Source organism: Sus scrofa, chromosome 17 (genome assembly GCF_054392235.1).
Source record: "Sus scrofa isolate SSC_HxYL_T2T_F1_AM1 chromosome 17, Sscrofa_HxYL_maternal_Yorkshire_Landrace_v2.0, whole genome shotgun sequence".
In the NCBI taxonomy this organism is placed as follows: domain Eukaryota; kingdom Metazoa; phylum Chordata; class Mammalia; order Artiodactyla; family Suidae; genus Sus; species Sus scrofa.
The window spans coordinates 66,695,896-66,723,450 of NC_139399.1; the positions used below are offsets into that span (position 1 = coordinate 66,695,896).

At 58.3% G+C, this 27,555-nt stretch overlaps 2 protein-coding genes and 1 non-coding gene across 9 annotated transcripts in view; 1 reads left to right on the forward strand and 2 right to left on the reverse strand.

The window, feature by feature from the left end:
* Positions 1 to 27,555, reverse strand: part of LOC146395408 (uncharacterized) — a 104,665-nt gene that overhangs the window by 76,661 nt on the left and 449 nt on the right. Inside the window, exon 2 of one of the 2 annotated variants that reach the window (XM_085003141.1) lies at positions 25,932 to 26,092. The gene's annotated coding sequence lies outside the window, so the exon portion shown is untranslated. Of the gene's footprint in view, positions 1 to 25,926; positions 26,093 to 27,555 lie in introns of both variants that reach the window. The other variant, XM_085003140.1, reaches the window with a different exon arrangement.
* On the reverse strand, positions 1,775 to 1,851 carry MIR296 (microRNA mir-296). The gene has a single exon (NR_037200.1). It is a non-coding gene; the product is annotated as a microRNA mir-296 (primary transcript).
* Positions 5,671 to 27,555, forward strand: part of GNAS (GNAS complex locus) — a 78,956-nt gene continuing 57,071 nt past the window's right edge. For 3 of the 6 annotated variants that reach the window (XR_014831682.1, XR_014831683.1, XM_085002506.1), the window contains exons 1-2: positions 5,671 to 5,826; positions 14,840 to 18,236. Coding sequence is in view for 4 of the 6 variants with exons in the window: in XM_085002506.1 (XP_084858632.1) it covers positions 18,194 to 18,236 (43 nt within the window). In the remaining 2 variants the exon portion in view is untranslated. 6 annotated transcript variants of the gene reach the window in all.

A 27,555-nucleotide genomic window follows, 5' to 3' on the forward strand; every position in this document is an offset into this window, starting at 1 on the left:
TCCAATATACTACGTAATACCAGTTTCTTTTTCCGTTTTTTCTTTTTAGGGCTGAACCTGTGGCGTATGGAAGTCCCCAGGCTAGAGGGTGGATGGGAGCTGCAGCTGCTGCCCTACACCACAGCCACAGGATCCGTAACCCACTGAGCAAGGCCAGGGATGGAACCCGCGTCCTCATGGACACCAGTCAGGCTTCTTCCCGCTAAGCCCACGTAATCCTGTTCCTTGTTGAGGCTTCCTCTTCCCACCAGAGCATAGTCTGCGTGGAAGGGTGCTGGCCTCGCTCGTGCACTGAGGCAGCCCAGCCGAGCATGGGCCTTGTGCCCGCTGGAGGGGCGGGGGAGGGGAAGCTTCGAGAAGGAAAGTCGGCCTTCGTGAGGATGGTGGCAGTTTCCCTGGGACCCAAGGGGCGGCTACAGGTGGGAATGGGTGGCAGGTGTATTACAGGACAGAGGCCAGGGCTGCAGCCAGTGTGCAGCTGTGAGATGTGGGCTGAAAGGAGAAAAGCCTTGGAGCAGGCGATCTCGGGTGTTGGGGAGCACTTGGAAGAGAAGGCAGGGATGGGGGCGGCAGGGCCGAGGACCCGTCTCTCACACGGTTCCAGTCGAGGACTGGTTTCCCCAGCTGCGGGCATGGCCTGGGAGCCACAGCCTCATCTGCAGTCCCTCTCTTGGCCTTTCTCAGGGCCCTTGGCCAGCCTGTGCTGCTCCCCTGGAGCCTTTTCTGCTCTGGGGGCACCCAGGCCTGGCTGGCACAACTCCTGGGGCCAGCAGAGGGGCTCCCCCCCCCCCCCGCCACACACACAAAGCCACCCTGTGGGTGTGAGAGGGCGGCGGGTCCTCCGGCCAGGGATGCCGCACCAACTACACGTCCTTGCTGTGATGGGGGCCGGCGCCGGTCTCTCCGAGGGACCCCAAGTGAAGAACTCACTTGCGCTAATGGCCAGGAGTCCCACCCCTGCCTCTACTCAGCACCTTCTGGGGACACCCCCTGCCTGTGCCCAGGGCGCCCCGAGAATCGTCAGGACACCACCCCGCATGTCAACATGCCTCTCCCTTGGCTGCCTCTTTTCATGGTCTCAGGTGGCTGCGTCTTTCTGCCTGTCCATCCACTCCTCTGCCCACCCATCCACGCACCAGGCCAGCCATGCCGTGAACACCTCCTCTGCTCTGAGTGTACTCTGGGGTTGTGTGTGGCGGGGAGCCGGGCACTGGGAGGGTGGCCCGCAGCCCTGTGCTGTGACAAGTGCCACGGAGGAAGAGAGCAAACCACCCGAGGGAAGTGGCAGTGGGGACCCGACTTGGTCTCGGGTGGGGGCACACGTGAAGGGGAGACGAGCCCGGATGCCCGCAAGCCCGACGGACGGAGGACGGACACAGAGAGAGGCACCCACTTACTCCTTCCACACACATTTATTAGGCACCTACTGGGCACCACACGTGGAGACAGAGGCTGGAGAATGTCACAGTGTGCACGGCGGCCCAGCCATCACCCGGTGGGCAGCGAACAAGCATCCCACGAAGGGGCGGGGCGGGGGCTGCAGACGCTCAAGGCCGAGGTGGGGTGGGCGTGTTCCAGGCGGTGGGGAGACACTGGAGGCCGGAGCGGCAGGACGGCGGACGGGGTTTTCGCCTCCGTGCCCAGTGGCCGCCACGGGCCGGAGGAGCGGGGGGGGGGCCTCCGTGGGGGAGCAGCAGACGATGTCGTTGGGCCGGCCTTTCCGACTCCCCACGCCCTGCCTCCTGACCACACAGCCTGTGGGCGCAGCTCTCCTCAGAGCCTTCAGGAAAGCCTCCGCCCAACCCTCTGAATCCAGCACAACAGGATTGGGGGGGGCCCTCCGGAAGGGTCCTTCATGGTCACTGCCCACAGGGCTGTACCTGCCGCCCCTCCCAGCCGAACCCCACGGGGGGCCCAGGGCGGACACCCGCAGCCCCCTCTGCACCCCGAGGCGTCATGCAATCACACACCCGCCGCCCCCAGGCAAGCATGCACCTCGGACGCTGCCTCCACCAGCCCGCTTCCCTCCCGGTTCAAAGGCAGCGGCGTTCACTTTGGAGAAAGGGCCTTTGAACGTGGCTGGACAGGGCCTTGCAGCGAGCTCAGGGCACGTGGAAAAGCCTCGCCTCTGTCCGGCCTCATGCACGACACCAGCCTCGACACTGCACTTCTGAAGGTTCTGCTGCCCCAGACTTGAGGGGCCTGGGAGAAAAGCTGTGAGCCGTGGCCTCCCTGCAGCTGCGGGGACACTGCCTGGTCCTGAACAAAAGCTGCACATTGAAAAGGGCGGGCAGCTCCCTCCCACACAAAGCACAAGGCTGCCTCTTGGTGGTCACCCCTCCTGGTCCTGGGTCCTGGGTCCTGCCCCGCTGGCGGGCCTCCACGACAGGTCCACGCCACTGACCGTGGAGATGCTAGGCTGATGGGACTGGACCTCCTGCCCGAGAACATTCGCTGCGGCCTAAAGAAGCGTGAGAAGACTGCGAATGCAGCCAGGGCTGCAGGAGGAAGCCTTGGGCGGCCCTGCCCTCCAGGAGCTGGAAGGCCACAGACCCCAGCAGCCAGCGCACGCTCGGGGCTACCTCGGCCCGGGTCACCGTGGCTGTCGGGCTTGTTCATTATGCAGCGGTGCAGGGTTCGCTCTATGCTCTTCTGCTGTTACTTTATTTTATTTTTATTTTTAAACAGATCTCAGCTGATGCGGCTTGGCAGGGAACTGTGCAGTAAATCCTCGGTCTCAGGGAGCTGCAGGCCGAGGGGTGGCCACCAGGAACTGATCAGGCCGCCTTAAAGAAGCCCCGTGGTGAACTCCCGGACACTGAGACCAGGTATTCCTGAGAGGCACCTTGCTGGGGCTTCATTCAAAGCCAGACATGACCCCTTGAGCATGATAATGTGAGAAAAAAGGAATGCGTACGTGTATGTGTGACTGGGTCACCTTGCTGTGCAGTAGAAAAGTGACAGGACACTGTAGATCAGCTATAATGGAAAAAATAAAAGCCATTACGAACTAGGGAAAAAAAACAACAACAAAAAAACCAAAGCTAGACGTGACCCCCCTCTCAGGGATTGAGAGCTAATGCAACAGCAGAAGGCCGAGGACGGCTTGGCGCTGAGGGGGAGAGGGCACGCCTTACTTCCCCAGACTTTGTTCGTAAAACTATTTTCTTAGCAAACCTTCCCTTCGGAGAGCACGGCTAGACTCCCATCAAGAAGAGGCTGAAGCATTAAGATTCCGGGTCAGGGAGGCGGCATTACTGAGGCTCTGCGGTGCCACACGGAGTAGTGTCAGCGCTTCAAAGGGGACACGGCTGTGGCTGGCTCCAGGGACACTTGAAAGCAGAAAGGCTTGGGTGGAAAGAAAGACAAAAAGGGGGAAAGGTTAACAGGACCAACGGCCCCCGCCTCCCCCCTCCCCAGGTCACACTCAGATGGACCTTCCACGCATGTCTCTTTCACCTGCCAAAACAGCCCTCGGTGCAGCTGCTACTCACAGGCCTCTTTGGACTGTTGTCTGGCGTTAACGTAAGAGAGAAACAGTCACGGCTTTGAATCTGTGGCCCCTTTTCAGATGGAGAGCAGGCTGCAATGGCAGGGGTTGGGTCGAGCTCTCCAAGGCCTTTCTGTCCCCGTCGCCCAACCACCCGCTCAGAGGTAACAGCATCAGGGCATCGGGGCCTGCAGCCAGGCAAGGGCACAGCACGAGGATCAAGCTTAGAGGAGCTTCTCTGGAACCTCCCAGCTGGCCAGAGGAAGGAGTTGGGGAGCTCCGTGGTGCTCCTGCCTATCCCGTGGAGCAGGCCGGGGTGGGGGGGACCCCACCGTGCAGCCTCGCTCGTGACAGATGACAGAGCTGCGGAGACCACCCCCTCTGCACCCAGGCCTCACACGCACAAGGGAACCCACGCGGGTCACGTCACTTACCTGTGGCCACAAGGCTGGTTCCGTGAACAGGTCCAAGAGGTGTCCAGGGTGGGCGGGGGGCCAGAGGAGCCCCCACCCCAAGGAGTCTCCTGAGAAAGGGGTGCCACCGGCGTCGGTCCTGCAGCTGTGCCAAGGCTCGAGCCCCGGGAATGTCAACCATCCAAGTAGGACGCTGGGAGGGGCTCCAGCGGGAGCCCGGGGGTGTCCAGGAGACCCCTTCACGTGAACCCACAGCCCCCGCTGACCCCGGGCCTGTGATTCCCACTGGGGGTGGAGAAGCGGCCCCAGGCACTGCTCCTCTCCAGGGTCCAAACCCCAGAAAAACCGGTGACACCGTCCACAGGGATGAAGATGAGCGGCCCTGCCCGAGGGAGGCGCCGCTGGAGGTCAGGTCGCCGCACACACTGCTCTGCCCACCACTCGGCCATCACCCCAGCTGAGACAGCCTCCCTACCACGTGGGCACCAGGCCAGAAGGACCCAGATCTGAGGCCAGGCTGAGCCCCAAAGGGCTGCAGAAGGGTCCACAATACCAGGGGCCCTTCCACACTGTCGAGAACAGGGCCGCAGAGGAGAAGCCACGGCCAGCTCTGCCCGTGCCAGGGCCCTTCCCCAGCTTGGAACCTGGCAGGCTCCTGACTCAGCCCAAGACCACCTCCGACCCTGCCTGGAGCCCCTCGCCCCAGGCAGCGGCACTCGAAGGCAGTGGTTTGGAAGGTAGGCTCTGGAGCCCGACCCGGCACCTGGGCTCGGATCTGGGCACAGCACTCGCCAGTGGGGCAGCCTCTCTGGGCCTCAGCTTCCCGGCAGGGCCGCTGTAGAGACCGGGTGGTGAACGCAGTCCTTCCTATCTGGGACGGGGTGGCACCACGAGACACAGCAAGTAAGAGGGACCAACAAACCAGGAAGGCTCCTTGGCGCCCAGATCACGTGCGGCAGGCGGTGCAGGACCAGCCCCCCCAGTGCTGCTCCCACCCTGAGTGCTGCTCCTACGGCCGGAGCCTCGGTTCTCCTAAGCCTTCGAGGAGGTGGCCCTGAAGGCCCCGCCAGAGTCACAGCTGTCCTGGGTCCTTCCCAGGGGCCTGGACGCGTGGGAGAGGAATTGAGATCGCAGAGGACAAGGAGGCAATTCTGCACAGGGAGAGGAATTGACTCCAGGGCCCCTGAGAACCCCCCCACAGCCCTCCCTCCTTCCCCTGGGCTGAAGGGCCACGCCCGGCTTCGGGAGCTGCCCTGGCCTCCTCGGCTGCCATCACCACGGCTGAGAGGCCGAGACACGGAGAGGCTGGAGGTGCCACCCTAACTGCTCTCACGCTGCTGCTCAGGCTGTGAAGAGGCCGCAGGGAGAAAACTGGGCCTCCCCACTGGTCTCCTGGGCCCAGCCGAGGCCCTGGTGAAGGCTCGCTGCCCTCTTCCCTGCCCCCCAGGCCGGGCCACCCAGAGAACGCCCACGAGCCCAGGTCTCCCGGCCCAATGTCACGGCAAAGTCAAGGAGGCCCCGGCCAGCAGCTCAGAGGCTCATTCCAAAGGCCCTCGTTCCTCGTGGGATAATAATAGCTCCACTTTGCTGGGTGGAGGGCACGTGCAAATGCCTCCAGAGGCCAGGCCTTGCTCGGCCAGGAGTGACGGGGCCAGGTGGCGGCGCGGGGACGGCGGGTCCATGAATCACCAACAGGGGGCGGCCGCCCCTCAGCTTCAGGGGCCCTGGGGACAGCGGGCCCCAGCCGACGAGAGGCTCCCTTAGGCCAGAAGTCAAGTCTCCAGGCTCAGGACTCAGCGTCGGCGGTGGTCCTTAAGTCAGACCTGACGAAAACGAGATCTGTGCGGGTGAGACAACCGTCTCCGGGGGGGCTCGGGCCTGGGGGCCGCTCCCAAGCGCCATTCGGGATGCAGGTGGTCACAGGTTAGTCTGGGCCGTGAACAACAGCGGCGGCGACCAGGCATCGACCTCCGGGGGCCTGGTCCTTCCTGGGGAGGGTACTGGCCAGCCGGGCGCGTGAGCAGTGATGGGGGGCACAGGGGACAGGGGTGCTGATGACAGCGGCCCTGAGGCGGGCGCGCGGCGCTGTCTGACACGGGACCTGGACTGGACCGCAGGCTGCACCCCGTGCGCTCCTCTGGGCCGGGTCTCAGCCCTGCCGACCCCAGACGCCAGACCCTCCTTGGCGTGCCCCTGCCCCCAGCACCTGCTCGGTCCTCACCTGGCCCTCGGCCCACCCGCCGGCGCCGACCGCTCATCAGATACCCCCCCTGCTACCTCTGCGCTGAACCCGACATCTGGGCCTCTTCCCAGACGCTAATCCCGCCCAGCTCTCCAACTGCATGGAGCCTGGCGGAGCGGTGTCCTCCAAATCCCCCGGCCCCTCTACCCGCCGCCAACCGGGCTTCCATTTGTCCCGGGACATTTAAAAATATCCGCCCAGCCTTGGCATAGAGAACCCAATCCCCCAGTTGTTTGAATGCCAGCCCCCCATTCGGCCCGCATGTGCCTCCGCCTCCAGTAACAGCGTAAGCTGACCCCGAGCTCGGGGCCGCCCAACCCTCTGCCCACCCCCGCCCCCCTGAAGGCCGCCCCCTCGCCAACGGTGTTGGCAGCTCGAGCCCATTCCCGACCCTACAAGGAGAAGACGGGCGCGGGGCAGGGACACGGACCACGTGCCCAGAGTGTGGTGCGATGTCGCCACAGCTGTCCCACTCTCCCCGGCTCCCGGCCCCAGCGGGCCCCACGGCCCTGCTATTAATACAGCGCCCGGGGGCCCCGCAGCTGGCCACGGCCAAATCTTTCCACAGACAGTGACAACTGACATCACACGTTCTTTTAAAGAGACCGTGGCTGAAATCTGCCTGGTCACTGGAAACGTCTCCCTTTCGCGTGGGGCACCGCCAACGATCCTTTCGGGGGCTGTTAAGGGCACCTGCCCGATGGGTGGAGACCTCAGGAGACGGGGCTCACAGGCTACTTTCCGGCTGGGGTCCCCAGGCCTGTGCCGTGATCAGGCTTCGTGGAGAAGAGGCGGGGAGAGCAGGTCCGCGACCCCAGCGTGCCCTCCTCCAGGGGGAGGAGACAGCGGCGTGGACAGACCCCAGGGAGCTCGGGAAGCGCTGGGGCGAGAGGACATGTTTGCTGGGATTTAGGTGTTTTAAAGGACACGTGGAGAAAGGCTGGGGCTCAGAGGAAAGCGGCGCACAGGGGCTGGTGGTACCGCAGCCCTGCCAGGGCCCTGGGCTCACCCCCACCTCGACGTGCTTAGAAATCTCCATAACAACACGTTTAAAAACATACACGTGGACACAAATATTCAGCAAAAGTTTGCTGAGGGCCCAGCCTCGCGCTCGCCAGTTCCTCTAGACCCTGGTGGTTTGCACGAACGGAAGGAGCGCAGAGTGGGGAGTGCCCAGCAGGAACGGCGTGGAGTCGGGAGTGCCCAGCAGGAATGGCGTGGCCTGGACGCCATCTCCTCGGCCTGCTCCCCACACGCCCGAGGCTCCCCAAAACATCCCGCTTTTAGGCTTAGGACTTAGGATCACTGTTGCCGGCGCCGGAACCCTCGGGCCAAGCTGGAAAGCGCAGTGGGAAACGTCGCCGGCTAGACGAGACGGCCCCGAACCCCCAAGGTGCCCCCGCAGAGGGGACAAGGAGGGGCACCCTGGGTCATCAGACGCTCCCTGAGAATGCCACCTTAGCTCATCAGCACGCGCTGGCTCAGTCCTGCCTGCTCCTGCCCTTTGCGAAAAGCGGATCCTGCCGCCCGTGTGAATCCCTACTTCCAGACACAGGCTCTTGGCTGGCCTTTTCTGGCAGCCAATCAAGAACAGAGAGCACCGCTCCCTGCACCCAATCCCCGGAAAAGCCCCGCAGGAGCGGCCAGGCCAGGGCCCGGGCCGGGGCGGGCGTCCTGCGAGGCGCCTGGGCTCCGTGTCCTCCCCTTGGATGCGGCTGCGCGGAGGCCAAGGGCGCAGGGTGAGGCCTCCCCGATAAGTCTGTTTCTTGGCTGCGTCTGCAAACCAAAACATGTGAGGTGCCGGCAGATGTCATGGTAAAGGCAGCACAAGACGACTGCATCTGTCGATTTATTATTAGGAGGCAAATGTCATGGAAAAAAAATACGCCCCAAGTAATTCAGTCCTGCCCAAAGTCAACAGCTGCAGCTGGTTGGAGCCAGAATCCTTCCTACCGCACCTCGGCGGACAGGGGCCTTCCTGCGTCCTGGGGTCAGAGTCCCATTTGTCCCCTCGGAGGGCAAAGTCCACAGGCGAGGGACACCCCCAGGCTCCCAGCCTTCCTGGGGTGCATCTTCCTGGGTGGGGGGTGGAGACCCCTTGGCAGGTGTGTGGGGAAGACGGAGCTGGGCCAGATGGCCTCCGAGGTGCGTTTCGCGAGCTACACACCGATCTCGGCAGCTATCTAAAAAATACTCAGCCAGAAGCCAAGTGATATTGGTATAATTTCCCTTTAAAACCAAACTCATTTCCATAAAAAAAGCAAGTCGGTTTAAAGGAAAGCGTTAAGTGGTTATGACGGGGTGGGGCTGGGGCGAAACTCCTGAAGGAAGAACAGGAGTAACTGAAGCTGGAGCGAAAATGATCTCGCTGTTTCTAAAAGACGGTGGAATTTTTTTTCGAACTGTGAAGGTACTTTTGAGCTCAGAAAGTTCTCAGAACGTTCTGTCTAAAATCGGCTGTTTCCTGCGCCGGGGAGCCCCCCCCCCCCCAGGGCACCGTCTCCCCTCCAGTGCCGCCCGCCCCCCCAGCTGCTGCTGGAAGCAAAGCCCCCAGGCACAGGGTCGCGGGGCCCAGCCCTCCAGTCCAATGGGAAAGTTCACTCCTTCCCTTGAGCTTCCGCAGCAGCGACCTCAGGAAGAAACAGCGTCCCCCTGCGAGTGGGCAGGTCACCCAACCCAACGGGCGCTCTCGCGAGCAGACTGCTCTTACCGCAGCGACGTCCACTGGAAGGAAACGTGGCCGTGGGAGTTAGCGCCTTGTAAACACGTTAAAAATAATGTTAACTCTACTGGCTCCCTCACGGATGGGCCTGCAGCGCCGCATTGCTAGCAACAGTGGCAGACGAAGGAAGAGCCGGGATGCCCACGCGTGGCCGGGGAGGCCCCGTGCGCCTCTCATCCCGGAATCCACCCCCCGCCACTAGTGCTGCCTTTCTCGCTCAAAACTCTTCCGGCTGGAGGACAAATCCTACAAACCCCGAGTTACCCACCAGGAGGGACTCGTCTGTGCCAGCAGGGAGCGGGGTGGGGGCAGGGCAGGGCCTCGATCTCAAAGGCTGGGAGCGGTCTTGAAACTGCGGCCCCTCCAACGTTAAACTCTCCAGATCCGGGATTAGGGCAGGAGGGGACCCCTCAGGTTCAAACGAGCAAGTGAAGAGGTCAGCTCTCCTCAGAGCACTGCCAAGCGAGACCCCAAACCTGCAGGAGCGGCCTGAACTTGCATGTGTCTAAAAGAGCTCAGCTTGGAGTTCCCGTTGTGGCACAGAAACAATGAACCTCACTAGCACCCCTGAGGACACAGGTTCGATCCCTGGCCTTGCTCAGTGGGTTAAGGATCCGGCGTGGCTGTGGCTGTGGCGTAGGCCGGCGGCTGTAGCTCTAATTCCACCTCTGGCCTGGGAATCAGAGGGTGTGGCCTACAAAGACAAACAGTGAAAAAGGAAAAATGAAAGAGCTCAGTTCCCTGCGTGAAGAACCGAAAGATGGACAAGAGTGGCGGTGCCTCCAACACTAAACCAGAGTTGCCACGTGGCGCTGCGGCCCCACTCCTGGGCTTCCACCAGCGATTCCTCATTCAGAGACACACGCGGCGCAACGTTCACAGCAGTCCTCTCTACAGCGGCCAGGACGCGGAAGCGACTTGAATGTCCGTCGGCAGAGGAGCCACAAGAGGACGGGCTACACGAGGGGCCACTGAGAGACAGCACCCAATTTGCCCGACGGCTCCTCCCTGAAAACCTCTGACGCGGCGGAAACCCGACCGTGCTCATCTCACCTCGGGTGGCAAAGGCCCCTCCCCCTTTCTACAAACTTCCCGCAGCCTCCACGCGGCGTTTGCCGCCTCGTAAACCGCCCAGTCCCAAAGGCAGCAGGATGCGAGAAGACAGGCATCACAAGCCACGCCATCCCTCCAACCACACAGCAAACAGCCTGGGTAGAACGGAAAAAGGAGCCGTTCGCAAGGGCAACAAAGGCGCCAAATCCCTGGGACGCCCAGGGGCACAGAGTCCCGCGTCAAACTCCGCATGTGACATAGGGGACCTTGACAAAGAAAACTTGCAAGTCCTTAACGGGAAAAAGTGAAACGCAAACACATGAAGAGACCCCACACTCCTGGCTGAGGACTAAACACAGAGAAAAAGATGCGATTTCCCACGGTAACTTATAGGTTGAGTGCGATTCCAGTCGAGGCATCACCAAGGTCATCCCAGAACTTGCTAAGGACGAATCTTGGACTCTGCAGGAAAAAATACACAGGCCAAACCCTCAGGGGTCTGGCCGCAGCAGATCTTAAAACAGAGCATGAGCAAGTGGTCCCTACGGCTGTAAACCGCTAACACTGAGGAGAGAGGTCGCAAATTAGCCAACGGCAAACTGCGGAGGGATCAACTGGCCACCGACGAGGGCCGAGAGACGGTTTTTAAAACCTTCTTCTCGCAACTGTGCACAGGAAGTTTCAGATTTTTTTTTAATAATTAAGCAATGTCAGAAAAATTTCAAAGTGACAAACATGAAGATTTCTCGACAATCTAAAAAGAGCTTTCTAATCCCTGCGTGTTTTTCCAGGGCCACCTCCAGCCCCCAGCTGCTCAGCATCCACAGCACCGTTTGGAATCAGATTCCCCTTGCTCTTGGGTTGAGCGCCAGCGTGAGGGGAGGGAGGCGCTGGCAGCTGGTGCCAAAGAATCTTCCCGGCTCCCTCGTCAGGGCCCCGGGTCTCCCCCCCCTCCCCGAGGCCCACCTGGAGGCCCACGCAGATCTCCTGCCAGGCTTGGCTTCCTAACCACATGGATTGTTCTCAAGGCCTCATTTGCTGCAAACCCGTCAGACCTCTGTGATTTGGAAAAACAAAAGTCTTTCTTGGTCTTCCGTCTTTTCTGAGCAGTGAAGTGCTGGGAGGGAAGGAATTTCTAGACCCGCAAAGGGAAAGGCTCCCAATTTACAATGACTTTTGGCCAAAAAAACCAGAAAAAATCCCAAACCAGATGGCAGGCCAGAGGTCATGACCAACTTAGAATGAGTTTTCCAAGAGTTCCCCTTGTGGCTCAGCAGGTTAAAAAACTGGCTGGTACCCACAGGACGCAGGTCTGGTCCCCAGTCTCACTTAGTAGTTAAGGATCTGGAGCTGCCGTGGCTGTGGTGCAGGCCGGCAGCTCCGATCTGACTGACCTCTAGCCTGGGAAATCGCATACGCCACACACAGGTGCAGCCCACAGAAAAAAGAAAAAAAGATGAGTTTTCATTTCTGATTTGAAAAGACTTGTTCTTTTATTCTAATTTCATGGGGTTTTTGGGGGTTTTTTTCTGTTTTGTGTGTGTGTTTCTTTTTTTAAGGCCACACCTGCACCATATAGAAGTTCCTGGGCCAGAGGCTGAATCCAAACCACAGGTACAGCAATACCAGATCCTTAACCCACTGTGCTGGGCAGGGGATCAAACCCGCGCCTCCACAGTGACCTGAGCGACTGCAGTCGGGTCTTACCCCGTTGCACCATGGCAGGAACTCCAACATTTTCTTTACCTTGGGATGTGTGTGTCTGACCTGGGGCTGCCGGGACCCGGATCATCCTGGCACTGTTGTCAACCTGTCCGTCATCTGGCCCAACATCTCGGGGCCCCGATGCTCAGGGGGGAAGAGGAGGAGTCGGGGGCTGCCGCCGGAAGCAGGCAGCAAGCTGCCTGTGGACTGGCCCAGAGCCCCCACAACCCCTTGCCTGGCTGGCGGGGGCCACAGCCCCTCACCCCTGTGCGGGCAGGTGGGCCCTTCCCTGCCTGCTTCTTGGAAAAACCAGGCTGAGTGCAAATAACAAACAAATACCTCAGCACCCTCTTCAGCCCGAAGCAGAGCGGCCGTGAGAGGCTGAGTCCCCATTATCCGGGCGAACTGATTACAGAGCCCAGAGTCATTTGCCTGCAGATAATTGCCGCAATCCCGCCCTTGGCTCTGCACATACAGGAACCGTCTCCATCTCCCCGAGCCTCGGTGACTGGACGTGTGAAATTGGTCTGATCATCCCGTGAAGGGCCTGAGCTGAAAGGATGGCTGAGCGCCCGCCGGAACCATGACACGGGCGAGACCCTCTGTCCGGACTCGCGCTGAGCTGCCCCCCGCCGAGTCTGGAGGGTGAGTCAGCCCCTCAGCAGAGCAGAGAAAAACAACTTGGAGGCTCTCATTCAGTGCTGGCGGCTGGAGGGCAGCAAGGTGGGACGAGCAGGCGAGCTGGACAGAATTGAGGCCAGGCACCCGGGGATGCGCCGGACAGCCGAGTGGGCCAGGGCCATCAGCAGTGCTCCCGCCACAGCCCACCAGCTACGTGGGGGCTGCAGGGTGGAGGGGGTGCCGGAGAACAGCCCACCTTGGCTGCAGGCAGCTTCAGACACTGGCGTCTCCCCATTTCTCCAGGACAAGCCAGGCCCATGGCCAGGGTCCAGAATGTGACCCAGAGTGCCAGGGTGGGGCTGAGGAAGGGCAGCGCTGGCACGAGGAGGACCCGAAGGCCCAGGCCTGCACTCAGCCTGCACGGGGGCTTCCCACTGCCCCTCTCGTGGCAAAAGCGGCAGGCAGGCAGGTGGACGTGGGATGGCGGGAGAACCTCGACAGAGCCCAGAGCCAGGGGAGAGGCGCGCCCGGCAGCTCCAGGCAGAAGAGGGGTTCACTCCTAACACGGCCTCCCTTTCAGGATGAAGGGCACAGAGCGCTGCACTCCCGACAGGGGCCTGGAGAGAGCCCAGTCATGCCAGAAAGATGGTTATTCCTCCTGCTGTTTGCTCCTGGCTCTGGATGGCACGTCCCCAAAATCACAAAATGAGGAGCTTAGGCACAAAATGAGGAGCTTAGGCCTGCTGGTGGGAGCCAGAGGATCCCAGCATGGCCTGAGAAATGAGCCAAATGCTTGTGTACTGCACCCAGAGCGCTTTGCGGGGGCTGGGGGAGGGCGCGGACGCCAAATTCTCAGCAGGGTTGAGCCTTTCCGGCTGATTGCCACAGCGAGGAGTGGGGAGCACTTGAGACTCCCTGAATTCATTTCTACCCAAAGGAAAGTTTGAAAAGCTCTCCATCTCCAAAAGTAATCTTTTCCAACGATTGTCCAAAAACTAAGCTCAAGAGGGCTGTGCCCACCCGCCTGGCAGAGCAGAACCCGTCTTCTACCTCATCCTGGAAAACATCTTGGTGTCGAAGGGACCCGAGACAATAGCCTGGCCATCCTTCGGAGAGCTCACATGAGTTCCGGCTCCCTTAGAGGGACCAGAGCAGGGCTTTGCACACAGTAGGTGCGCGGGAACAGCTCCCTAACGAGCGGTCTGCAGTGAGCTTCAGCATCAGGCTGGGTGAAAACCCACCTCTTTCAGAAAACCACCAGATGCCCTCTCCCCGCGAGGGTACCACTGCTGCTTCTCTGCTCGGGGCCCACCGGCAGTCCGCTCTGTACCAGTTGGGGCATTTCACATCGAGCCACCCGCTGTGGGACGGCGGGTCGGTCACTTCTCCATTGCCTCCATCTCCCCACGATGCCTGGAAGGGGGTCTTGGTCCCCGAAGTGACAGTGTGTGATTGCTAAATAACCAATTTCATTTTAAATTTCCCAGACAGCTCAGGGAAGGGAAGCAAAGAGCCCCGATATCATTAATAGACAGACTTGACTAATTTCTTCGCTTCAGCCAGCAAGCTGCAGAGCCCTGGGCCAGTTACAAAGGCTCCGTCGCCGCCGGCCACTGGCTCCCTCGCACGGAGCTGTTTGCTCGTGTCCTGAAACCGCTACCCAAACATTCCTTCCTGCCGCTGAGCCAATGGCACTTTCAAACGCTTCCGAGACAGAAGCAGAGTCAGAGGAGCACGCGGCCCCCTCCAGGGCCCCGGATGGACACAGCATCCGACTCGAAAAGAACCTGGGGGGCGTGGAGTTCCAATCCCACCCAGCTCGAGAGTCCCACGCAAAACATCCCCAACACGTGGTCATCTGTCCTTTGAGGGGACGCCGCCAGTGACAGCCGCTCCAGCACAGCGGCCTGCCTGTCAGAAAAACGCTTCCTGGGGCTGAGCCGAACCCCACCCGTTGTAACTGCCTCCCAGGGGTTCTACTGTGGCCCCCTCGAGCCACATAAAATAAAATACATCCTCATGCCTCTTCCACAGGACAATCCTTTCAGGGCTGAAGGCAGGATTCTTCACAATTTATCCCAATCAGAACCTTAAGGAACTGGGAACGGCAGGTGCCGGCGCAGCTGGTGGAGGAGCCCCCTCCCCCACCCGGCGGGGCCACAGGAGATCGGGGTCCACGCTTTGTTTACCGCAGACCCACAGAGCCCCTGGCTCCTCCGCCCGCTCACAACCCGAGGGCGTCCACCCCCACGTGCTCCTTTTTGGAATTCCCTGAGCAGCCAGCGCTTCGAAAGTCACGCCCGGGATGCGTTTTAAAGAGCGTTTTCTGCACAGAGCCGCGCGCGTGCGGCCATGGCACTAAGTGCAAGATGGGACAGTGTTTCAGCGCAGTCCTCCTGCCCCCGGAGCCTGCGTCCAACGTCCAGCGTACACCAGGATATATCTGTAACTATACATGACCGGGCTCTAAACACAGTGCTTTATTAAATGTTCATTTGCTGATGAGCATGCATCCTGCAAAGCAAGTGCCTTACTAATGCAGAATCTAGTCCAAAAATATGTATTATGTAATGCACATTTTTTTAATAATGCAGGCAATCGCGGTGTATCTGTATGAGCGGATCAGCTCTGGGCCGCCATCTCCGTCACAGCCGTAAAGCACTCCTGAAAAATGAAGTTCTTTCTTCCGTACCCTAAAGAATCAGGATCCCCCTCGTTGCTGACAGCTGGCATTTGTCTCCACTGAAAGGGCATTCAGCAGCACCCACATATTCCTGCTATTTCCCGATGAGCCCTAAAAATCACTTGAATGATGTCTTTATGCTCCACACACTGTCGGTGGAGCTGCGCCATTGAAAGAAACACAGGATCCGTGAGAGCAGAACCATTACACACGCACCCCCTCGGCTGAGGCTAAGAGATCAGGATTTGAGACCTACTGCTCTGAAGGTCCTGGGTCCCGCAGTAAGAGCCAGGCAATGACTGTAGCCATCCAGGCACTTGTGCTAATAAAACCCTCTCCGTCTCTCTAGAAAATGTTAAGGAGGGAGAAACAACTAGAAATCAGGCATTTGTGCATTTAAGAGGTTTGCCAAATCAATGCCACTTTATTAGACCAATCAGCATTTTAATGCTACGAACTAACTCGAAGAATACAAGATGCAAGACAGACACAGCCAAGAAGCCAGGTCAGGAACATTCCAGACCATCCACGGCCAGGACACAGAAACAAAACCTCAGCCCATCAAAAACAGCTGCGAGAACCTTAATAAGGTCTTAACTCTGGGCTTGACAGCTTTAAGGCAGGCCTGGTGCTGAAAGGCCTGCGGGCGAGTCCCGCCATGCTGAGGAACAGCTGTGGGTGCAGGATGCGTTGGGCACCAGGAAGCAGCCCCAGGAAGGGACGCCTGGGGGCCCACCCCGGAAGGGAACGCAGAACGGTAAAACATCATGCTTCTCCAAGTGCCCCCACCTTGAATCAACAGACAAGAAAACCCAAACCTACCTGTCCCACCTGTGAAGCCTCGTTGATACCTCCATGGATTCCAGGAAGATGGTTTCACCTGGGGACTTGTCACCAAAAGGGACACGCCGCATTTTAACCAGGAGAGCATGCACGACCCAGAACAGCTGGAATCCCCACACTGCCTGAGCTCCATCCTTTCCTGCACACGGACCCTCCAGGGATCCCCCCTGCAGGACACAGAGCTCACTTGCTTGTCCAGGGCTGAGAAAGAGGTTACCAGCTTCCTTAGGGGTTCAACACGTGATCTGGGGGTGCCTAGCTGTCCCCTAACCCTAATGCCCAGGTCGATCCAATAATATTCTCCCGTAGAATGCAGGCGGGATTAACGGCCATGGTGGGTAAGGAGGGAGACGGGTTTCATGCTCTCATTAATCGCACATACATCCTAAATAGCCTCTCCTTTCTCTTCTTCCCACTCTACCTCCGGCACTTAGAACAGAGCTTGGCATGTCCTAGGTACTCAATATTTGTTGAACGAACTAAACTCGCTGAAAATCTTTATGGAAAGAGCTTTGAGCCGACAGCGAGGTCTCCTTGATAGCGGATCACCCTGGAGCGCCCCCAAGGGGCGGAAAATTGCGTGCACCCACGGAAAGACTCCCCTTAACTAGCGGTTCTAGCTAGCTGAGTCCTTCAGCACGAGTTCCCGGCTAGAGCTCCAGGTGGTCCACCAATGGGTTTGGGGGTCACCACCCACCTCCGTAGGGCCCCTTCTAAAGGAAGGCGCTTTTTACCCCTGAGGCAATGAGCCGCTTGGGACCGCCGGGGGCGGGGGGGGGGGGTGGTTTTTTCTGGAACCTTCTCAGGTTACAGTCACTATACCAGATCTGCCAAAGGTGGTTTCACGATTAACGATTGCCTGGGGTTACCATCTTTAAACTATTAAGCCCTTGGAAAAAGCCCGGAACCGCATCTTTAATACAGACGCTCGTTCCTCCTGAATATCTGCAGTTGCGCCATCTGCTTTTTTGCCGCTTTGGGCTTGGATCATTTCATCAAGAACCCAGGAGAAGCTGGGGAGGGGTCTGGAGCCCACGGAGAACCCCGGCCCAGCTGCGCAAGTACTCTAACCTGTGGCTAGCTCACGCGCTCCTGAGCTCCTTGGCCCCTGCCAGGCCCCCCGCCCCTCGCACGGCCCAGATCCTCTCATACAAGGTTCCCTCCTGCCACCTGCCGGCCCACGAGAGTCTGCGCCTCAGGCTCGGCGCCGCCGCGCAGCTCGCGGGAGACGCCCCCGCCTCCTTACTGCACATGCCCGGCTGAAGTCCGGGCGCGCAACTTTGCAGAACCTCTCCGCCCGACACTCCTCGCCTCAGTCTCCTCTTTCCTCTCCCAGGCGAGAGGACCAGCGGAGGCACCTCTCCTGAGTCTTAGGCTGCGGAGTCTAAGACTGAGAGAGAGGAGCCCCGGAGGAGACTGACTTTTTCTTCCCTTCTCCCATCCCTCCTTTTTGCTCAGAGGCCAGCAGAGGCGCGGAGCTTTAGAAAGTTGAGAGGTTAGGAAGGTAGGGGCTTCCTTTTTTTCTCCTCCCGCCGAGGTGGGGCTGGGACCTCCGGACCCGGCTTCTTACCTCGCAAGGAGCACCTTTGTCGGCTCCAGCAGCCGACGCGCTTCGGAGCTGCTCTCTGCAGAGCCAGAGGGTGGGTCGGCTTCGCCGTGTGTGCGTGAGAATGGATCGCAGGTCCCGAGCTCAGCAGGGGCGCCGAGCTCGCCACACTTACAGCGATCTGTGCCCACCCATAGGCCGCCGGGCAGCCACCGCGCTCCTCTGGCTCTCCTGCTCCATCGCGCTCCTCCGCGCCCTTGCCACCTCCAGCGCCCGCGCCCAGCAGCGCGCGGCTGCCCAGCGCCGGAGCTTCCTTAACGCCCATCATCGCTCCGCCGCCCCGGTATTCCCCCAGCCCCCTGAATCCGACCAGGAGCAGGAGGAGGCAGACCTCGAACTCTCCCTCCCCGAGTGCCTAGAGTACGAGGAAGAGTTCGACTACGAGTCTGAGACCGAGACCGAGTCCGAAATCGAGTCCGAGACCGACTCCGAGACCGAGCCTGAGACCGCCCCCACCACTGAGCCCGAGACCGAGCCCGAGACCGAGCCCGAGGACGAGCGTGGCCCCGTGCTGCCCAAGCGCCCCAGCTTCGCCCAATCTCTCACCGAGCGTCTCAACGCTCTGAGGTTGCAGAGCCCCGACGCCTCCCCGAGTCGTGCGCAGCCCAGCACTCAGGAGTCTGAGAGCCCCCGGGAAGGGGAGGAGCCCAAGCCTGAGCCCGAGGACAAGGATCCGAGGGGCCCCGAAGAGTCTGAGGAGCCAAAGGCAGAGGAGAAGAAGCAGCAGCGCCGCTGCAAGCCAAAGAAGCCCACCCGCCGCGACCCGTCCCCGGAGTCCCCTTCCAAGAGGGGACCCATCCCCATCCGGCGTCACTAATGGAGGACGCGCCCCAGATTCTCCTTGTTTTCTTTGACCCAGGTTGGTTGCCCACGGCTAAACTGGGGAGTCTGGGGTCGGTGCGGGAGCGGGAACGGCGGGAAGGAGGGAGGGAGAAGGAAAGGCAGGTTGGAAGGAAGGTGGGAAGAGAGTGGGCTCAGCTAGCCAGCCCGGGAGGCTGGGGGCCGGGGTGAGTTGGGAAGGGCTCCCCAAATCTCCCCCAGGGCGCCGGCGGGCGCCCAGGTGGCCCAAGGCTTGTCGGACCGCGGGGCGCGCTCCTTGCGCCCCGCTGGAGACAGCCTGAGGTCTCCGAGCTGGTGTCCAAGACGCGCGACTGGACCCCGGGTGCGCCCCAGGTTTCGAGCTGCACGCCCAAAAGACAAGGGTAAGTCACTCGTTTTACGCGCTTTCTTCCCTTTCTTCCCTCCTAGAGAAATTGGTTTCAAACCAGTTGGCCTTGGCGGGTGCCAGAAACGTGGTTCGGAGGTGCCCGCACCAACTTTCCGAAAGTGAGAGCCGCCGCGCTGCAGCGACACTGTTGCAATGCGAGAAAAGTAACCAGATTGGCATTGGGCGAGAACTCCGGAGACCGCTGGCTCCGGGGAAAGGCGCGCGCGCAAGGGCTTAGGACGCCCGGAGCCTGGAGCCCAGGTCCAGTGGCTGCCAATTTGGGGCCGCGGGACCTCGGCGCCAGTGTCCCCCGCGGCTGTGAGCCAGTCTTGGCCGCCACCGCCTGTTTCCGGGCGCTCGCCGGGCCAGAGACCGTGGCAAAGAGCCGTGCGCACCTGCCCGCGCGCCCCAGAGCGAACCTCTCCGAGCCGGCCGGCGGCTCTCCGTGAGTCACCCGTGCTTGGAAGGCAAGCAGAGGAGGTACCGGAGTCTTGGGAGGTGCCCAACGGGCTACCGGGGTCGGCAGCGCGGACTTGGTCCCGTCGGGGCATCGCCAACCTTTTGGCGCAGCTGGTCTGGCGGCGGGGCTGAGTGCAGCTTGTCCGGAGAGGGTCCCGGGCTGTTTGCGCGAGAGCCTGAGGATGTGAGAGAGGGGCTAAGAGGTCAGCGAGGTGATTGCTAGCGGAAAGGTAAAGCGGAACAAGGAACGGGATGGAGAGGGAGTCGCGTCTATCTTCAGGGAAGCCCTACGACGCGTCCCGAAAGAGAGCCGCACCGGCCGAGCTCGGGCAAAGGTGCCGGAGCCGACGCAGGTCCTTCGGCGCCGTTGAGAGCGGGCAGGGGCCGGTGCCTTCGGCAGCCTCGGGGAGGGGAAGGGAGGCGGCGCACACCGGCCATTTTCAGCTGGGCTCCCGTGGAGCTAAGTTTGGAATCTGTGACCTGGAGGTGAAACTGCCCCGGCGTTGGGAGCACAAACGCGGCCGCAATCTGGTAACGCATCTTCGGTGCGCATAGTGTGCCTTTCTCGCCAATCCTGGGGGAGAAGACCGATTAGTGAAATGTATGCACAAAACCTCACCCGACTTGGAAATTGATCTTTTGGTGATGCGCGCGCGTCTCGTTTTTGCCACGGTTTGAGCTCTTCTGATGAGAATGTTTGCGGGGTAAAGTGAAGCGTTTTGAGACCTGAAAAGACGGGTCAGGTTCTTAGTCGCCAGAAGGAACACAGGTTAAAGGGTCTTCCTTCCAGGTCAGCTAGGAGAGGCGTGGCGGCGTCCCGGAACTTAAGTTATGCTGGGCTGCGGCGCTGACTAACGACTGTTGGATGCGGTTCTGGTGTTGGCCGGTAAATGCCGGGAAGGGGGCTTCCCTGGGCAGAGGCGGATGTGTCCAGAGCTCTGGAGCCTGCGGGGGACTGGTCAAAGGGTCCGGCGTGCGGGGTCTTTGGCTCAAAAGCGGCACCCTGCCTTAAGCTTTGGCTCCCCGAAGCCGACATTTCTACTTAGTGTCAAAACAGCGATGCTGTGCTCCCGTCCGTGGCATATAAATGTTCTGGCTTTTTCTCTGGTGATGTCTTAGCAGACTGAGGTCACCCAGGAAAATGCCCCCCCCCGGGGGGGGTGAACAGGCAAAAGCAGCCAGGGGGCCGTTGGCATTACCGGCGTGCTTTTCGGCGTGCTTTTCAGTGTGGGGGCTGCCCTCGCAGGCGGGGGGGGGGGGGGGGGGAAGAGACAGTTTCCCTGCAGGGCTCGGCGGCGTTGTATTAGAGAAATTAGCATGTTGCCTTGTAGCAGGATGAATAAACAAGTCTTTAAGAAAGTCCTCAGTGCCCAGCCCGCAGCTCGCGGCGCCCCAGTCCTGGGCTGTTTCTTTAAACAGAGGCTTGCGTATGGCGGAGCTGGCTTTCTTAACTAAGCAATATACCAGGTTAGTTGTCGGCGGGAGGGTCCCCCGTCTAGGAACGCACAGTTGGCCATCTTTCAGACACTCCTCCACAAACTACCGGATACTAAAAACCTGTTACCCACACACGCCCTCCCCCACTCAGCGGCCCTCCCCCACCTCTCTCCCTCCCTCCTGGTTGCAGGGTGCCAGAGTCCCCAGGGAGCTTACAAAACCACTGAGGAATATACCAAACCCCTAGAGTGCCTGGGACCCACCCTGGGAGAGGGGATTTTGCCCCACAGACCCTGCAAGTCACAACAACAACAGCAGCAGCAGCAGCAACTCCTTTCACCCAAGCCCTAGGTGGTTAGTTGCCTTTTCCAGAGGCATCTCTGGCAAGTTCCCCAGCATTCCCAACTCGCTAGTCTTCCTACTAGTCCTTTGTCTCTCCCAGGAGCACTGGGGAGTTAGCATTTGAATGGGCTTAACTTGCTCCTGCAATTTAGGCAATCGTCTCCAAAAAAGCAGACCCTACTGTTGACCACAGAGGTGAATTAACAGCCAGTTACAATGTTTCAAATGGAGAGAGAAAGAGGAAGAGGAGGAGAATAAAGCTAGTTAAATTGTATGTGCCAGTATTCCCGACTTTGCCACATTTCTCACTTGGCTTAATAGAAATTTGCTTTTTCTTGGACAAAAGGGCACTTTTAATTTTGCGCTGAAAATCTTGCAGCAAACATGGTGTGGTGTCAACAATCTGGCATGGGTTTGACAAACAAAACTTTTAATTTATGTTTATCAATTCAAGGATTGGGAATTTTCAAGCTTGGAATTGTTTTAAGATGATGGCTCTTTAAGGTACTAGAAATCCCCCCCCCCACAATTGCTTACAATCCTTTACTCTTTAGCCCTCATTTTTAGCAGCTGTGATAGGTTTTACTGCGGAAGAAAGCTGAAATTTCAGTGTTGGTAAAAAAAGGTTTCTAATAATAATAATAATAACAACAACAACCTGCCTAGATTTTACTTGTCTGTATTATCATTGCTCTTCATGCAAAGGGAAGCTATTGAGAGGAAACGGAGCAGAAAGCATGGTGTTTGGAAAAATAGGTCTCAGAACAGAAAGGTTACCTATTAACAAAAAACAAATGACTAGAATCAGATGAAGCTTCCAGAGGGAGTGATGTCATATGCCAGCTGAAGTGCTGCCCGTCTATCTCTTAAAAACTGCCCAACCAGAGGGGGTGAGACTCTCAAATTACATCTTCAATCCCCAGGTTCCAGAATGAGGGGTGGGATTCTTTGTCCTACCCTTCGGGGTCTGACATTTATGATGCTGTTTTCTAACTCCTGACCCCCCAGGAATGGGGGTCAGGAGCTAAGGGTCAGGCCCAGTGCCCTCGGTCTCAGTTTCTTCACGTGGAAAATGAAGCAGCTGAAGAGATGGTCCCAGCATCACTCTCTGCTGCAAATCCCTGCAGGTTGAGTCGCTCCAGAAGCCCAGAGCTGCCCAATCTGACTCTATTAATGACTTTAATGCTAATGGAGCCCCCCCTAGATTTTTAAACGTTGATAAAATAAAAGCACCAGTTATGAAGAAATCTGTTTTGCGTTGCTCTAATTTGATTTTCTCAAATCTGGTTTTGACTTGGGGACAAAAATGGTTTAGAGGCAAGTTAGTAATAAGTAAATACATAAATAAATAAGAAGGCAGGTTAGAGAATAGAGAATTCCGCTGTATCCTATTACTAACTCGAGGGGAGAAATGGCATTCTTAACAGCAGATAAGTGGTGTTTGTCTTAGGTGTGCTGTTTCCCCACCTCCTCTCCCGGATCTCAATGCAGAGCCAGCCTGGCCCTGCGCTGCAGCTAGAGATGCCGCTGCCGGCGGCTTTGGGGGAGAGCAGACTGATAGCCCCGCTGGCTGCTTAGCTGACCACAGGTGTTGACTGTATTATTTAAGTGTCCTGATTAGGTTAGACCTGAAAAAACGGCTCAGAGGCTGCAGTTAGGATCAACTGGGTTTTGTTTTTCCGTCATCACTCCCTCCCAGGAGCTTCTTCAGGCATTTTTTTCTTAATCGGTCCCTCCCATGCAATGGTGATGTCACAGATAGGGCAGCATACTGTGTACCTGTTTCTCTACTGAGGGACCTGCTAACAGCTAAGATTTCCCCCCCCACACTCCTTACAAACCAATTTTGCTTCTGTTGCGAAGCCATGAAATAAAGAAAACTTTTTTTCCCTTAAAAAACAAAAACAAAACTTTTATGTCAGATGATTTACCATCTCATTTTTGTTTTCTATTTGAACCTTTGGGGGGCTACATATTACAAGGCTATATATATATATATATATATATATATATAGTGACTTTTTTAAAACTGATGTTTGTTTTCTCTTTTCTAAGATGTCATTTTTTCCCTCAAACCCCTCTCTGGTAGCCACGCTGGTGCTAGGGCCCAGGTAATTCACATGGCCGAGAGGTCAGAGCACACGGTCTAGGGACTTAGTCCTCCCAAGGCCAAGAGTGCAGTGCGGGGCCACCATCCCCTCTTGACAGCTCTCAGCCAGGAGAGGCGGGGACATCGGAGAGGAGCAGGTGCCATGGCACCCCCCCCAACCCCCTGTTCCTGGGGAGAACTGGGAGGCTGCCTTCCTAGCCTCCCATGTGGACGTGGCCTGTTTCTATCCCATGGGCTTATTTTAGGGTGAGCAGTTGCGGGTTAATGGGGTTGGGGGGAACCTGCCATCAGAAAGGCCAGAGGAAGACCAGGCTTCCCGGAGAGAGGGTAGACAGTGGCTGTTACATGGGGGGCAATGTGAGGATGACAGACGGAAAATAAGGTGTGGGGGGATCACGGGGAAGACAGACAGATGTCGGGGTGGAAACACCTGACCAGAGCCAAGTGCCTCTAGACGCGAGGCTGGAGGAGCAAGGAGAGCTGGGGAGAACAGCCTCAGGGGAGCCTCCCCGGCCGTCTTTGATATCTGGTGGCAGCAGGGGCAGCTCAGCTTTAGGAAGAGCGTTTTCCCAGCCAAGGATGGCGGTGGACGGCCACTAATGGGGACCTCAGATTAGTCGCCCCTAATGTCGCTTTCCTCTGAGAGTCTCTTACAGGCCTGGCCCAGACGTTTCAATTTCACAGGTGCAGCAGAGCTGACATACCCATATCTCAACTGTTTCAACCAAAGATTTAAAAGCCAGGCAATCTTGCTTTATATATTTCGAATTCTAAGTCTTGGAATCCGGTTCAAGGACAGTCCCGAATCCCAGACTTGAGGGGTGAGAGGGGCACAGAGCCAAGGACTGCCCCCAGATGAGGAAGCCAAGTCCCCACCTCCACTCCACCCCCTACCTCCGCCCCAGGCAAGAGCTGGCTTCTGAGTGCCCTGGCTTATGTTGCCGTCTCAATTAGATTTCATTATGAAAATTCGCTCTGGGTAATTGAGGCTGTGCACGAAGGTGAAATAGACCATTCCCCTTAAATTCAAATCAAGTTGCCAAGAAGCCCCCAGGGTGCCTGGAATTTCCACCGCGAATTACCGAAATTGTAAACAGAGCCTCCACTAAAGCCAAATTTATCTTCCGGGACTCCCTCCTGCCGCCCCAGCCCCCCTCCCCACTCTACCCCCCTCCCCCGCCAGTCCCCTTCCCAGGGGGCACTGTTCTTCTCTGGACTGGCCCTTGCAGTTCTCTGCTGCATCATCAGCCAGGTGCCGAGAGATGTCTGGACCCACCGTACAATCACCGGTGGTCAGACGCAGTCTGGTGTCTGGCTGCAGCAGACCTGAGCAGCGCTTGCAGGATGAGGGCCACCCAGGACAGCCAGTGAGCTGAACGGGGGCGGGGGTGGGGTGGGGTGCTGAATTCGTGGTGGAAACCCTTGGCCTCTGGGGCTCCAGCCGGAGCCCTTTCATCGGAGCAGGTCAAGGCTCTTCCTGTCTGGTTGCCACTGTCTTTTACCATCAGCCCTGCCTGCCCTCCTAACCCTCAGCCCTGTGAGGTGTTTTCCCGGCCGTTGGCATTTGCGTGAAAGAGCCTGGTCGCGCAGACCCTGCTGCAGACAGCGGTAGGCTGCTGCCGCCTGCACCCCCCGCCACCCCGCCCAGAGGCTGGTGGAGGAGATGCTGGAAGGGGAAACCCAGGCGCGCAAGTCCTAATTGAACAGTAATTAATTGAACAGCTTCAGAATCTTATTGCTCCTCCATCAGCACTCAGAAAACAGTTGTGGGGGGGGATGAGAAACGTCATCATTGCCAGAATTCTCTTTCCTGGGCCCTCCTCTCCCTGCTTTTGCCTTTTCCTCACAACGGGCGCACTGACTGTCCTCATTTGAAAGTAACCCACTGACAAGCAGTGGCACACGGGGGCTGCAGAGAAGGCTCTTCTGCAAACTGCCCCCAGGCCAGCCTCCCCCGCCCCCAGAGGTGCCACCACCCAGGGAGGATGGTATCCTGGTTTCCCTGGTTTCCGTCCCTTTTTTCTGGCCTGGCTCCCTCCCTCTCAGAGCCTCTTGCACTTGCTTTCTCTTTCTTGCATACAGGGATGAACTAAGAAAGCAAGCTGACAGGCGGGCAGCTCCTTACAATCTGGCCGGGCCCGTGCCTTTGGCAGGGAGTGAGAATCCCCAGGCCTAAGTCCCCTGACGACGGCTGGCTGGGTCTGATGTGTGCTGGCGTGGAAGCATCACTACAGCCCTTAAGACGTAGTTGGGGAAGCCCAGGGAGTCACGTCCCTACAGGTGGCCCAGGTACTGACGGCTGTTGAGAGTCAACAGTGAAGAAATACCTTCTTCCCGTTCAGGGTCACCTGTTTACACAAAGCCAGCTGACTGCTACCTGTGGCACCTGGGCCATCTGGTTGGAACAGGCTGCCCTTCCTTAGACATGCAGCATTTAACTGAAACAGGACTAGCGTTTCCCATTCCTTTCTTCATGGATCAAGGGCAGAAAATCCATTGTTTGACGCAGCTGAGTAGATAGATACAGTTTTCAAGAAACCTTCACCTGGATTTCGACGGCCAGGGCCCTCCCCACCCCCCCCCGACACATCATCTCACTGCTGCGCCCGTGGGGACTTCATCTTCACCCCAGCTCAGTCGTCGTCTTCATGGGTGTGTGAACCCATGAACCAACTTTCCTTCCGCCTTCTTGCTCTTTCCTGTAGAATATTTACCTCTTTCCCTGATAGAAATCCATCCAGCACTGGAAATCTATGCCTAAGGGACTTTGCTATTATTAAATTAGGATGACAGATCCTAAAAACTGGGCCTTGGTGAGGTTAGGTCCCAGCTAAGCTGCCCACTGCCATCCAGCCCTGGCCGTCTCTATCCAGGTCAAGGCCACATTTCTGTCTTAGCCAGCAAGACGGCCAGCCCCGAGGGGCCTGGCCAGACAGCCCCACCCATGAAGGTGGCCCCCAGTCAACCCACCAGCTGATCACTCTCAGCTCTTACCATACCAGCTCCTGGGGCCAGGCTGCCCGGCTGCCTTTCGGGACAGTCAGCTCTTCAAACATTTGGCCACACTTCTGGGGTCTTTCAAGTCTCACGGTGGAGTTTCAGCTCTGACTCCCCCACTTGCCCAAATGATTTGGGGTTTTCAGATTCTGGTAGCCAGTCCCTTCAGAAAAATAAGAGTGGACAAAAAGGGGAACGCTGGAGTTAAGCGCTGGAATTTTTTTTTTTCCTGGTCCTAGTTCATCTTTAAATTGAGGTGATTCCGACTCAAGTCTAAGGGTGCTTTCTCAGCCCACTGAAGTGGTTTCAGTTGGGGGCGATTTTGCGTCCCAGAGGACATTTGGCAAAATCTTGAGACATTTTTGGTTGCTACAACCAAGGGAATGCTACTGGCATCTAGTGGGTAGTGGCCAGGGGGCATGGGAGAATCCCCACAGCACAGAACCACCTGCCCCAACTGTCAGAAACCACCATCCAATTTAGAAATGCTGACCAATTCTCAATCTGCCCCCACCCTGTGTACCTGCCCCCACTGGTCTCTCCCGCAGCATACCCCCCCTTTTCCTCTCCAGGGCTCCAGGTGTTTCAGATTGTATCACCAGGTAGATCTCTCCCCTTGCAGGTTTACTCTGCTCTAGGGATTTCATATCCAGATAAGGATACTGTCATTTTGAGGGTGGGGTCTTCACCTTTTCTTCTAAACTTCAGTCCCATCCTCCTAATAGACTGTAAAAATCTCCACCCATCTGCCAGGTCTAAAACCAAACTGGCTCTGCCACCGTGCCAGCGTCTCCCCAGATTGGCCCCAACTTCCCCATCCCGTGCTTGTCCATCGGATCTTCTAGGTGCCAAACGTTGGCTCCCCCGCCCCTTGTGCCTAGCGCAGAAGTTGCTGGGGGTCTTTTGGGACCTCTTCCTTCAGCCCGCCTGCTTGCTTCACTGCATGTGGTCCCCTCTGCCTTAAAGGTCATGACCAGCCACGGGCTCCTTTGTTCTCACCACCCTCCACCCGGCCTCAACCTGTCCTGAAATTAACCTCAAACCTCACGTGCAGGACCAGGAAGAACAACAACGAAAACCAAGCCAACAGACCTACTCCATTTCCTACCAAAATAGCCTTAAACTGCCTGCCCCGACACCCCACGCGGTCCTCAGAGAGCTCCTCTCCAATTTGTCTCGCCTTTCTCCCCCACGGCTCCTCCAAGCCGGCCAAGGCGGCCTGCTCTCTTTACCCAGCCATGTGCCGAGTTTGCTGCTCTTGGATCTTTGTTTGCTGGTAGGCCCTCGTCTCCCGTCCCCACCCCTGCTTCTGTTCACAGCCTGGATGTCTCTCCCTCTGAGGAGGCCCATCGGAAACTGCATTTTCCCCAACCAGGTCCCCCACCTGGGGGGCTCTTCTTTCATTTTTAGGTGGCTTTTCCTCCACGAGAGAGGCCTGCTCCCTGCCCGGTCTGTATTCCGTCCACGCATGTGCTCTCCTGGCAAACAACCAGGATGCCAGAGGGCGTGCGGGAGGAAGGGGCCCTGCAGGCTCGTGGGCATGCGGAACGGAGGCCCCGCTCCCCTCCCTGGAGGAACGCCGCTTTGGGAAAGGGCGGGAGTGAGCTGGGCTGCGCGCGGGGCCTA